At 40.2% G+C, this 13972-nt stretch overlaps 1 protein-coding gene across 1 annotated transcript in view; it reads right to left on the bottom strand.

Moving 5' to 3' along the window:
- The window catches only part of tfpia (tissue factor pathway inhibitor a), a 42162-nt gene extending 31787 nt beyond the window's left edge, over positions 1-10375 (bottom strand). The window contains exon 1 of the mRNA XM_069698844.1: positions 10196-10375. Within this exon, the coding sequence (XP_069554945.1) occupies positions 10196-10280 (85 nt within the window). The 5' untranslated portion in view covers positions 10281-10375. The remainder of the gene's footprint in view (positions 1-10195) is intronic.
- Positions 10376-13972: the final 3597 nt, after the last annotated feature.

Genomic DNA, 13972 nt, shown 5'->3' with positions numbered 1-13972 from the left:
TTGAAGTGAATGGAAAGTTAATATTTGACGGAAATATTGCCCACGACGTCAGGCCTACAAATTTACAGAAATTCACACACGAGCTGGAGGAAATGTACAAAGACAACACAACACAAACGGTCCAGCTTAGCCAGGTGAAAAGTCACTTCCGTTTGTGTCTGAACACGCCTTAGCACCGATCACCCTTGGACACGCTTAGCCTTGCTGGGCACTTAGCGAGGTATTTCTGCACAGCTGCAATTTGAGCTAAATGTTGATGCCAGCATTGCAAACATGCTCACAATGATAATTCTAAAATAGTTCACGGATATAATGTGCACCATTTCAGTTTAGCATCAGTTTCCCTAATTATCAGTTGACACAGTACAGCTGAAAATTATATTTTTGCAAGAATTTACTTCATGTATTGAACATTGAAGTTTAAAAAAAAAAGGTTGATTGTCCATCCATCCATTTTCCAAGGTTGTGTTGTGGTGGCAGCAGGTTGCGCAAGTTAGGACAGACGTCACTCGCTCCTGTTTTCTAGCTCCTAACGGGGGATTCTGAGGCGTTTCCAGGCCAGATGGGATATATAATCCCTCCAGCGTGTTCAACTCTACTTCGGGGTCTCATACCATGACGACGTGCCTGGAAAACCTCCAAAGGAAGGCGCCCAGGGGGCATCCTAATCAGATGCCCGAACTAACTCAACTGGCTCCTTTCTACACGGAGGACAAGCGGCTCTACTCCGAGATCCCTCCGGACGTCGGAGCCCCTTTTCCTATCTCTGAGGCTAAACCTGGCAAAGCTCCGGAGGAAACTTATTTCACATGCTTATATCCGCAATCTCATTCTTTCAGTCACAATCCGAAGCTCTTGACCATAGATGACAGTCTGCACGTGGATCGACTGGTAAATCAACCAAATAAAAAGTTATGGGGTCATCAAAGATAATCTAATTTATCCAGAGAGGGGACATTCATGACAATCCTTCAGACCGTTGCTGTCGGTCTCATGGAGGCACAAGATGAAAAGTCACCAAAGTATTAGGATTCATCCTCTGGTGAACATGAAATCTGTACAAAATGTTGAGAATCCATCCAATATGTCTGAAGATTCACATTTATCCAGGTTACGCTATATCCAAGTATTATCTGAAGGCAACTGGACTTGCTAGAAGTTCTTGCAAGGACCTCAAGCGTGTCGTACAAACCAGATGAGCTAAAATTATAGAAGACAATTCCGATTTAATCTTTTAGGTAGTTAAAGTTGACCTTGTGTAAAAAGTAACAAACAATACATTTTTTGTAAAAACAAAAAAACTACATCGGAGAGGAAGATTCAATAGAAGATTTAAGAAGCAGTGTGTTCAGATGCAAACGTATATTATTTGATCTTTCAACAGCTGTCTGTCTTTCTGCGTTGGCCCTTTGATGGACTGCCGATCTGTCCTGCGTGTACGCCGCCTTCACTCAAAGTCAGCTGGGATACGCTCCAGCTCCCCTGTGACCTTGTTCAGGATACAGCTGGTGTACATAATGGATGGCTGTTTCAACTTGCTCAGAAGCCCGGATATGTCCTCATCCTGCTGTTTTAAATCATTTTATTTTATCCGAGTGCGTATACACACATCTCGGTATGGATTTTAAAATGTCACATTTCCAATAATAAATTGTTCAATTGTCACAGTCGTGTTTAAACTGCGTGCAATAATTGAGTCCCACAAGGTTACATAAAAGTAACCATGCTTGAAATATCAGCCGGCAGTGACATATTTCATCTGAAAAAAAGAGCTTGTTGACGTCTTTCTATTATAGTTGGCTTTCGTTGTCTCTTTCTCGTGTTCATCCGTTTAAAGATGTTCTACTAGATATGAAAGTACCGCCCGGATGAAGCTGACGACAACAAAAGCATGGTGGACTGGTGCAGGGTTGTGCAACATCTTTTAATTTTGAATGGACTTGCATTGAACCTGACACTGCTCTGCACCTTGACATGCATTACATTCCCAAGGTTAAAGGTTGTAGGGCTAAATGTAAACAATGGTGACATTAATTCAACCCACTGGCGTAAATATTGACGTAGACAGAGCAATGCGCCGGGGACCCGAAGGTCCATTGCGACAGTCCACTGTTTCAATGTTGGACCCCAATGACATTCAAGACCATGCACAGTGATTGGGTGATAGATATACTGTATATACCCCATTCCTACAATATCTTCTTGTGGTTTGAGACATCATTTATTTCATGTTTTTATATTTGTCTTGTCTTTGTCTTTTTAAAATGTTCCAAAACTGGATAGTTTATTTAAAATACATTTCCACCCATCACTTAGGCTTATTTGATATTTTTTTCTTTATTTTCAAAAGTTATGAAGGCATGCTGGGAAAAGGAATGCTGGGAACTGTTAATTGGTTTGTCCAATGGCCTTGCTCCTTTGTTATTTGTGATAACTTGAGTCAATGTTGTAATGTCAATTTTTTTCTCAGCGGCTGAAGCTGAGAAAATCTTATTTAAGAAACAGCATGGGACAAGAACAACACGGTGGATTGGCTATACCCTCAACAGACCACAGCAGAGCTGAACAGAGTGAACATAAACTCATACAGAGCAGCAATGGAGTGCAAAAACAACATAAGCTGAGTTTCATAGTCAACTTCAAGCAGACAGAAACAGGTAGCCAGGTCTACTTTGTCTGAACTTGAACAGACTGAAGAAAAAGTGATTACATCTTTGGATCAAGTAATGTGTTTAAACGCACCTTCAACAAGTTCAGACTTAGTTCACCTCTTTTCTTTTGTGACATTAGCTTTTATGTTTGAGAGCAATTAGTCTGCAGAACTCCTTATTATAACGGTAGGTTTTTCTCCACCATATGATGTGACGGCATGCTGGGATCGCTTTTTTATGCTGCTTGCAAAATGCATTAAAAAGGAAAGAACACAGTAACACAAGTCATTTAACAACATTGCATATCTCAGGCCACATTTCCATTTTCGACATCTGAACATTGCTCATTTCCATACAGTGCTCTGATAATAACCGTTATCTCACAAGTTCAGTATCCTGCAAGACACATAACTTCCTGAAACTGTCTTCCTTAAATAAAGCTTACATTTATCGTCAATACAACTCAAACAGGAAACTCTGCCATGGCCTTATCCATCGGCAGATTTCCAGCTGAACTCAGCCGCAAAAACTTTCCACACTCTGAAAAGATACCGCTATCTTTTTTTAAACAAAGTAAAGTGAGTGAGTCATGAAGGCACACATAGAGCAGGGCTCCATCCCTAATTAGTAGACATATTCGTGTCATTCACCCCTTGCGCAAAATGCCAATTATGTGTCAACATATAAGAGATTAAAGCTTCCTGTAAGCTACAGAGAGACACTAATAATGTGTCCTCAGCTGCAGACTCCTTCAAGTTACAACGCACCGTGCATGTATACAGCTGAAGAGGACATCTGCACAACAAGCCTGCTTTGTCTGGTTTGACTCCTGGAATGATAAAGCAGTCTCCCTATACTTGACGTTGATTGGTTTGTGCATCTGACGTCTACGTATTGTTAATTTGGTTGGTAGCCTTTACATCAATTGAGAAAAAATAATGAACACATTCAATAGCTTGCCACTATTTAATATTTATTATTCCATTAAAACCAGCAGAATAAGTTGTTTCAACATTTGTATGTTTTTTTCCCCCCAACTTGGCTGATGATTTATTTGTGAGACTAATTTACAGTTAAATACATGAACTAACATGACTCATTTTTTACTTCTCTTGTGGTCTTTTATCATCTAATTTTGTTTAATTTTTGGTGATAACTTGCTTGTACTTCCTGTAATTTGATCCGAAAGTCTGAACCATCGAAAAACTACAAACTATTAAACTATTTTCTATGAAATGTTTCTAAATGTTTCTAACTTACAGTTCCCATGCAAATGAAGAACGACCATCGGTTATCGCACAGCCTCATCATTCCAGTAGTAACAGCCCATCATTAAACTCGACTGTCGGTTTCGGAGTCGAGTCTGCTGAGAGCGAAAAGGCTAACTAAATACTGTCAGGCTAGTCGAGAAATGACCGAGGAGACAGCATCTTCTCTCTAAGTGGAGAGCCAAGGGAGTATCGTTTGCCAATTTCTACAGGCGACAGCGCTCAGGAAAAAAACAGATTAACCTGTGGCTGACGCTCCTCCGGGTGCATTTGTCATCTCCCTGGCCGTGTCAAACTCAAGTGGACAGGTATTTTTCTCTCGCAAGACACCATCCATTCAGCATACTGCAAAGTAGTCTGCCTTTCATCTGGAAGTAGGGTAGCAGTGATTCAAAAGGTTTGATGCCCAGAACAGCTTCCCCCTCCTCCCCGAGAGCAAAATTCGATAAACTTAACATCACATGTGGAAATGTTGTGTTTCTGTCTATTGTTAACTGACTGGATATTGTTCGGAATAATTCACTCTCTGACTCAACGGACATTGTCTCTCCTCTGTATTCTTATCTTTGCGTCATTACACCCACTCATGCCCGAAGAAACACACTCATAGTGCCCTTAGCTGTGGTCACGTCACACACTGACGTGTCCATTATTTTATATTCTACAGGAGGTGAATCAGTGAGGACTTCTGAACTCTTCCTCTAATGTTGGTTAAGTCAAATAAAATCACAAGTTGCTCCCCGTCAATTAAATGACATAAGTAAGCGTCACTGTGGGTTTACGACCCCAACTCAGCTCTGGGGCATCCTGATGTGTACGTGTATCAGAACACATTTTAAATATTAACTAGATGGGAATCTATACTGTAAACTCGCTGTGCTTCATTCGGACGGTAAGAGGTAAAGAAAAAAACGACAACCGTCGTCGTAGCTGAAGGCGTCACCTCGAGCAGAACTCAGACCATTTTTCCTCAGATAACCTACAATGACACAGTGTGGTGGGAGCAAGCTGGCAATATCAATGCTAGACCACAGATGGGAATCAATCAAGTCTATGTTTCTACCTCTTTCACATATCGATCGTTTTGGTGATGTACCAGGCAGAAAGTGTCTGGAAGCTGAGGAAATTTGACAAAGACTGGAAAGTGGCTGTTGTTAATGGGCTAAAAATTAATCTGAGATAGTAAAAATCATATTTTTTGCTGTTTTTAGGACTCATCTCATTTACTCTGATGATCATGATTATCTTAAATAGTTTCTGACAGTAAGTGCTGGGACTTTTTAATGTAAGACGGAAATAAAGTTGTCTACGTTACCATTCTTGAAGAAATTAAAGTCAGAGCTGATTAAAATCTTTTGGATCAAGTCCAAGTTTTTTTAAAGGCCAAGTCCATATCCAGTCTCAAGTCTTTAGAGCTCTAAGTACAAGTTTTTAGTCTGTTTGAAAAACTAGAATTTCTATGACATTCATCCCAGGATTTCATCTTAATGCACCCCTATTAACAGTTCTGGAATGACTTGAAAGGGGCAAGGGACCGTGTTTGAAATGCTAGTGAGCTTTATATTGAAGAACTTTTCATCTCATTATGGTGGAAGAAATGGAAACTGTTATGTTGTCGCTGTATTGGACTGTAGTGGTGAATAAATACACGATACACACCTTACTATTTATACTATATATATAGACTGTATATATATCTGCATTTCATATCCATTGTTTATACTGTTCATACTGTTTATACTGTATTTATCTAGCACATTGCACTGCACTTTTACCGCTTTCTTTTGCACTTCTGGTCAGATGCTAAAACTGCATTTCGTTGTCCTAGTACTTGTACTCCGTGCAATGACAATAAAGTTGAATCTGAATCTGAAAGAGCAGAGCTGTAAGGTACGACTCTCTTTACTTGCTGGTCTACATCCCTGTCTTCACCTGTCATCATCAGGTTCATGACCGAAAGAATAGGATCCAGTGGTGAAAGAAATACTCAGGTCCTTTACATTAGTAAAACTATGAACACCGCAAGTTAAAGTGCTGCATTCAAATCTTAAGTAAAAGTATGTAAATATTCTCAGCTAAATATACTTTAAGTATCAAAAGTAAAAGTACACATATGTAGTGTACTGTTATTGAATTATTATTTCTGTTCAATGAATGTCCATTTCAGTGCACTATTTTTTGGAAGTTGTGTTTATTTTAAGTACTTTATGTACTGTTGGTTAGTTTCATCTACAGTAATGCATCATATTGCATGAGATGATCATATACTTGCATTGTTCACGGTCTGCAAGAACCATGTATCTTTGAAAAAGCCAACAAGCTCAGGAAAACAATGGATATTCCAATGAATCCAAGTGGGTTTTAGACTGGTACATTTAGCTTAAAAAGTTGGGAGCATTTCCTAACCTATAAAGGAACATCTAATCCTTGAATTTAGCAGAAAAATTAGTAGTTGTGGACCTGCCGTTACAATCAAGCCAAAATAAACCCAACTGGGAATCCGGCTGCACAAGCAGCTCTTACCAGTGGCAGCTGTTAACTAAACAAAATCTTAAATTTGTCTAACAACAAGTCTAAAGAAAAAAATTGATGATATAAAAACGTTTATCAAAATTGTTTAAGGCAGGCTGGTCACTCATACTTTCAAGTTGAAACAACCTTAACATTTTTACATTGTTTATAATTAGTATTACTATTTTTACAGTTTACAGAAGAAGTTTCTGTAATCTGAAGCTTTGAATTTTCCCCTTTTTATTCTGGTGCCAGCGGCTGCAAATGCAAGTGTGCATGAGACTACAGAGATGTTCTGAATATCCCTCTTATTTTATTAATTATTCATGTTTCACCCCAAACATTATTTAAACTATGCACTGCACAGCATTTTTATGTATCTATGGGTCAACAAATCAAGTCTCCTCAACCTTTTGGACTCAAGTCAAGTTGAGTCTAAACAGTCAAGTCTCACATCAGGTGAGTCCAAGTTGAGTTATTAAACCTCAGCAACTTGAGTCAAAGTCTAAATATTACACTGTGCTTTTATTAAACACTACGGATGGATTTGGGGACGACAAAGACTGCAGTCATCTGTCACGGTAAAAAAAAAAAGGCATAATTAAATGAGTCAGAAACGGCAAACTAAAACCCAGACTTTGTTAAAATGTAAATTAAAACTGGAAAATAAAACAAGACTGAACACAAGCCACAGGCAGACACTGACACACAAATAAAAAAGTAGGAGTGGGTGTGTGAAAAAACAGCAAAAAGCCAAGGAATAGTGAATCACACTAGTCACAGGAATACTCATGAACAGTCTGTGTTATAATGCTGCGGTGACCCCCAGGAAGGACCGCTGCTTTTGTCGCAGTGAAGTGGCTTCTTAATGAGATTCATGTTGAAACATGAAGACCTGTCAATCAAACAGAAACGCCCCCAAAAACACATCTTTTTGAGGCATATTTTCTAATTAATGATGGGATTATTTTTAGATGGACCACCAGACAACTAATAAGAAGGAGCGACTTTATCTAGCAACACCGAGATAACTTGTGGAGAATTTTTATTGACTGAGAATTTTATGAGACTAGTTGAATGGGAGTCTACGGAGCCGGAGGCTTTTTGGAGCCAACCTCTAGTGGCACTCAGTGGTATTACACCTTAAGGCACTTCTGCATCGGCCTCACTTTTCAGAGTCGAAAGCTACGTCTACTTTTGTATGCAGTCAATGGTTGAGAAGTAAGAAAAATCTTAAGGGCCTGCATATTTGGATAATAGCGGAAAGCATTAGGCTACACCTGATAATAGTCATAGCCAGAGAAGACTTTCCAGTTATTTATCTTATGGTAAAATGTTTTTACTGACAGTATTAGACGGTACTTCTAAAGTCTACCGTTAATGAAGATATCACATGCTCCACAGTTTCCTCGGTCTACGGCCCAATGGCTCCCCAATAAAAGGACCACTTCAAACAGCAAGCGAGCATCTAATTAAATTTCTCCACAAATTAATGAGACACAGTGTTTACACCTCCATGAGACGATTAGTGGAGCACTCAGGACCGTTGGTCCGGTGATACTGATGTTTTAGTCCAAACTGAGTGCCTCATTGTTTTTACCTCTCGAGAGCACCTAAAACATATGCAGATAGTCAAAGCTAATGTTGCTCCATAAACAGAACCCTAATGAAGGCCATGCTAATGTATGGAGCACAAATTGCCTTTCTGGATTTACCAATGGCTTGCACTCTCACATCTCTGATGGATGAAAGGTGTAATCGCCACTGGTGTTGTTTGTTGTAAAACTGTCTGGATGCTGCAATGTTGTTTTGGAATATTTAAGCATATTTATCCTTATGTGCTTTAAGGTTGAAATGATAAGCATGATAAGCATGTTTTCAAATGTTAAGCATTAATAAATGTCAGCTCATGGCTTGTGGGGAAATAGAGCCTCCTAAATGCAAAAATGTTGAGTGCTTGCTTAAGGAAACCATATAACGGATTCAATCCTATAATAAATAAAGCCAAAGTACATTCAAGTAGGTTATTCCAAGCATGTTCACTATTAAAGAAGCTTTGTCCATTACGAAGCTACTGAGGTGTTTTACCCAGGAGTGACCTGGCTACTTAAGGTGTGATGCATTCAATAAAAGTCCAAAGGCTGTTCTTAGTTTGCAGGAAAAAAATGCATTTGTTGCATCCTCTGTGCATAAATTTGAATATCCATGTAACCATCAAAAGAGTCCACTTAACACACACTTAAAGAAACAAGCCCCAAAAACGGTCAAAAACCATTTGCCTTTCCGAGGTTGAACGCCTGACCACAACAATCACCTTCCTACTTATATACCTTGATACTTATATATAAAATTTAAGGACTTAATGTTTTAAACTGCCATGTGTTGTTGGCATTGTGCATTGTACCTAACTGGTACCCAAACCCAGCAGGATAGATACACAATGCACAGAGAGTGGGAAACACTGAAGGAGTCAAAAGGGGACCACAGTTAAATCTTGCCCCCAGGCCCAGTAGGAGTTTAATCCAGCCCTGGCCAAGGTGACTAATGTGAAGCGAATCAGGAAGGGAAAAGTAACCTGTGGTGGATTTTTGACGAGTCTTTACCAAGAAAATGTTAATGATAGACTATACTAAGACATATCTAGGGCATTTGTATTTGAATGTAAATTTGGTGTGAATCTAGGATCAAAGTCCTGACATTGTGAACGATGGTTTCCAGGCTCCAGGGATTACAAACTCTAACTCCTGAAAATGTTATTTCCATACTGGGAAATGGTGTATAAAACAAGCTGTATGTCAGCAGGAGATAAGAGAGGGCAGACGCTGACATTACAGGCTTACAGTCCGTCAACAAACCTCTCTGCAGCCTTTAGCCAATATCTGACCTGCCACACTCTTGAAGTGACCTTTCTGCACTTCCCCTATTAACTGCATAGCTATTCATTAGTGAAACCCGCATATGCCTGCAGGGAAGAAGAAATAGAAGCAGAGAATTTTCACATTTGGACCAGACCTGCCTCATCTCAGACCTTTTCACTGCTAGTTGGGTATCTTGACATCCAATATTCCAACAGCCTCATTACCGCCCGCAGAGGCTGTTGTTGCGACATGACAGGACGAGGAAGGAGGTGCACAGGAGGATCAGGTGTGGGTCGTGGGCCGGCATGAGAACTGCAGAAGTGAGCTGGACTTTGGCCTCGATTTACGCCACATATCTCAGCTCACTAATCAGTAGAGGCAAAAAGCTTCCAACACAACAAACAAACTCAGTAACAAAACAAACTCAGTAACGCGTGAACAGTGGTATTGATACGCGCAAGACTGAAGTAAATAGACTGCTTAGATCGGCTGCTATGAGGAGTAGACACAAGGATCGATCATTTCCTCAGTAAAACTGCAGTTTTACAAACGTTATCTGGTTTAACAAGTCACTTTAAAGCGCAAATATGCCGTTTGAGAACGAGTTTAAGAAAGAAAATTCCGCATTATAAGAATATATGATAAAAAAATAAAAAAATAACACGTGTTATAAGATAACAAGTCCAAAAGCGACATTCCAACAATAATAAACTACAGCCAGGACACAACAGTAGTCTGAAAACGGACGCAGTTCCCTTTTACGCACGAGTTAGTGGCAGGAAACTTTCTCCCCTCCGCGGTCGTACAACAACAACACAAAGGGAATGTGAACACGAGGAGACCCGGTCGAAATAACAAATCTGCACACACTTTTAGTTCCCCCCCCCCCCCCCCCCCATCGTCTTACCTCTATCTCTTCGGCAGGACCCGAACCGGGCGAGACAGGAGAGCAACACGGCGCACAAAATCAGCCACTTGTTGGACAGAGGCATGCTGCTGAACTGGAGGAGCTGATCCGGCAGGAGTGTAAAAGTTTTGAGGAGAACCTGATCAAGCTGAAGGGCTGAAGTTTGTGAGTGACCGTGTGTGTGTGTGTGTGTGTGAGAGAGAGAGAGTGTGTGTGTTTGGGTGCGTACTTCCGTTTGATAACACGGTGACAGTCTGCAGGCTCGATGAATTTGAAATACTCAGTAATTTCCTGGTGGGACATTTCATTATAAGACAAAAACAATAATCCATGATATTCTTAACGATGAGTGAGAAATTAAATGGAATAATGATGTTGTTTATCATCGTATTATTGTTACAATCTCTTATCATTTTTGCTGTGTATGACGTAACTGCAATCATAGTGAAGATCTTTAACCTCCCGTTATGGTTTAATTCCACCTCCCTAAATTAATCCTGCTGCGCCATCTTCTGCGTCACTTCCGTTTTCCCACGCTGTCAAATCACTCCGTCATCATATTTGCCCAGTGATCTCGCTGCACGCGCTTTTGAGCCAATCAGTTTCTCATCCCTGTTCTTTAAAATATCCTATTTCTATCATTCTGCCTTTCAGACCTCCTGATGTGCAACACTCCTGATTCGTCTGGTTTTCCTGGGAATCTCTCATTAGTCATCACTAATCTCTGATCTCACCAACCAGTCCAGGCAGATGACCCCTCATCTCTGAGCCAGGTACTCTGAAGTTTTTCTTCCTTTTTAAAGGGAGTTTTTATTTCCCACTGTCAGAGGTTTATGTTCTGTTAAAAGATGTTTTTTCTTTCCCTGTCAGAAGTTTTTCTTACTGTTAAAAGGGAGTCTTTTCCTTCCCACTGTCGATGTTTCTTCTATTTAAAAGGGAGTTTTTCCCATTCCCTCTGTCGGAGGCTTCTCTTCCTGTTAAATGGGAGTTTTTCTTTCCCTCTGTCAGAAGTTTTTCTTTCTGTAAAAAGGGAGTTTTTCCTTCCCTCCTTTCCTGTTCAAAAGGGAGTTTTTTCCTCCTAGCTGCCGCTCGTGTGGGATTTGTGCCTGAGATGTCTTATGTTATGATTTGGTGCTACATTAACTCAAATTTCAAAATCTGCCTACTCCACTCCACCACCTCCAGCGTTTAGGCCCTGGTTGTCCCTGTCTCATCTCCCTACATCCATCTGGAACATCGCTTTGAAGCGACCTGTCATCGTCGGAATCTAACTCCCAAAAGTCAAACTGTCATCACTTCAATAAATCGTTTTCCACTCTTAATGATCTCTCCTTATTGAAATAACAGGACTGGGCACAGCCTTTACTGTAGCATATCAGCAGAAAACATGATCTTGCTATTTAACACACACACACACACACACACACACACACACACACACACACACACACACACACACACACACACACACACACACACACACACACACACACACACACACACACACACAGTCTCTCTCTTTGTCTCTCTGTTGGGAGCTGAAGAACTGTTGCACTCAGAGCCCCAGGTTGCATCTTTTCAACCCCTCAACAACACTTTAATCTGCAGAAACTCATCTCGCGGTGATGAGAAATTTTCACCTGAAACCCATTACCCACACTCGGCTGTCTGTTTCATTCAGGAAACACGTACTTGAGTTATGGCCTTTAGAGAGCTTCAGAAACCCCCTTTCCAGCTCCTCCAGGCCACTGCTGGTGACACGTTCTGTAATTGAGCTTAAAGTTGGCACATACGCACTGAAATTATAGTCCGCCTGCCTCTTTGCACTCCATACTTTCATAAGTTGAATGAATTCATTACGCTGTGTTAAATACCTCACAGGATTTATGTACAATAACACACCATGTAGGATACGGATGGTCAAACTGCTGCCAAGGCCGGGGATTTGATTCACAGTTGGGGGTCGACCAGAATAAAAATTCATACTGTGACTGTCATGCGAAACGCTTTAGTGGAGTTTTTTTCTTCGTGCGAATCAGAATCTACAGACATTTGTAAAGCCTCATTTAGTTACAATCAACAGAATGTCAAACAAACTTAAACGCTCAATATTAACATGTTTTGAAAAGGGTTATGTTTAGCAAACAAAGTATATTTCTTCAGATGAACTACCATTCCCGATTAATCAGAGTTTATTTACTGGCCAGTGTAGATTGGGCTGCTCGTCACTATTTCAGCCTTCCTCAGGATTTTGGCCAATATAAAGTTTGAAAGGTGCACATTTACATGCATTTCATCGTTAAAAAAATATATGTTTCACCGACAGTGCTTTTGGACAGGGGACCTATGATTTGGGCTTTGCATCTTAAGTATGAAGTGATCTTATGCGCTATACTGTTCTTATATTTTGTGGCAACAGCCGGTTGCACAAAGTACGAACACACTGTGGCATCACCCATTGGTTTGTGAACTGTTTTGAAGTCTTTTGAGGCCGTCGCTATCTTGTTTTTTAGAGCCAGAAGTGACCGAATTTAGACGAGCTGTGAGAGGAGCAAAGGGTGGATCTAACACGATCGCCGAAGACACTAAGGCCCCGCCCACCTGTGCCGGCAACCTGACTGCACCACAGGCATGTCAATCAAACTAGAGGCGCCCCCAAGCATACCTCTTTTTGAGGCCTATATCCAGGTAATGATGGAATTCTTTTTAGATTGAGGTATTTTGGAGCCAGCCCCTAGTGACCATCAGTGGTATTGCACTTAAAGACACCTTGGCAGTTGCTTTACTTTTCAGACCCAGAGACTACATCCATTTTTTTACCGTATATTCAGTCTAGGGTTTAAACGTATGCCAGCCTTTGTAACACAATCATTTCTGAAACTTAACCAAGTGATTTTAGTTGTTTATCTTTAACCATACTTTAATTTTAATGTACTATATTTAAATTCACATGTTCCTATATTGTGGGAATAATGTGAAAATGTTGGACATTTTGCAGATTTGCATTACAAACAAATTAAATATATTTTGCCTGACTTGTCAGCAATATATAGTATTTCAATTTAGTCTCATAATTTCCTTTGTTGCTATATTGTAGAGCTTGAGTGAGTTTTTTAGATGAATCTTACACTACAACTAAGGGTACACTAGTTGTTTTCCGTACTCTATATATAATCATTTCTAATACACCGATACAGTTAAAGTGGTTTTAGAATGTCTGACTGTAGTGTAAGCACATATAAATAGTAAGATTATATATGGTGAAAATGCAATGGAGACCTCCATTCTGTCTTATTTAATGATAATAACTCACTTCTAAGGTTCCTTAAACAAAAGAATCCACACTGGGAAAAGAAGCTTAATTAGAAGCTACGGGCGGATTTGTTCTTGCGTTTGGAAAAATGAGCCTGGAAGGCAGCAAAATTTGAGTGAGTCACTTTTACCACATTAGTCTTCGATCTTGGCTTGTGAGTGTTTTTTTTTTTTTTTACATTTGTTCACTTGTATGTTATGTCAGGGGACAAGAATGTGCCTGTCTGTGAAACTAATCACACAGAGCTATTACTCATTGTGTTCAGGGAAACTGCCTCCATGGTCCCATACCTTCTGCGTGGAAAGTTGTAGAACTGACACAAAGTAAAAGTCACATGGTCAAATCTGGAGAAAAGCTCTAATGGAATTTCCTGTGCGCTAATTTTCCCACGACATCATGACCTCAATATTTCTCGCTCGGAACGATATGTCAGAGGAGAAGATCTCGGACACTTCGGCTTGTAG

The sequence above is a fragment of the Brachyistius frenatus genome, unplaced genomic scaffold (genome assembly GCF_029030835.1).
Source record: "Brachyistius frenatus isolate BFR_SWC_R1_liver_20210118 unplaced genomic scaffold, ASM2903083v1 Contig_28, whole genome shotgun sequence".
Classification (NCBI taxonomy): Eukaryota; Metazoa; Chordata; class Actinopteri; family Embiotocidae; genus Brachyistius; species Brachyistius frenatus.
Note: the sequence above shows the minus strand (reverse complement) of the source record. Positions and strands in the feature narration are given on the sequence as shown.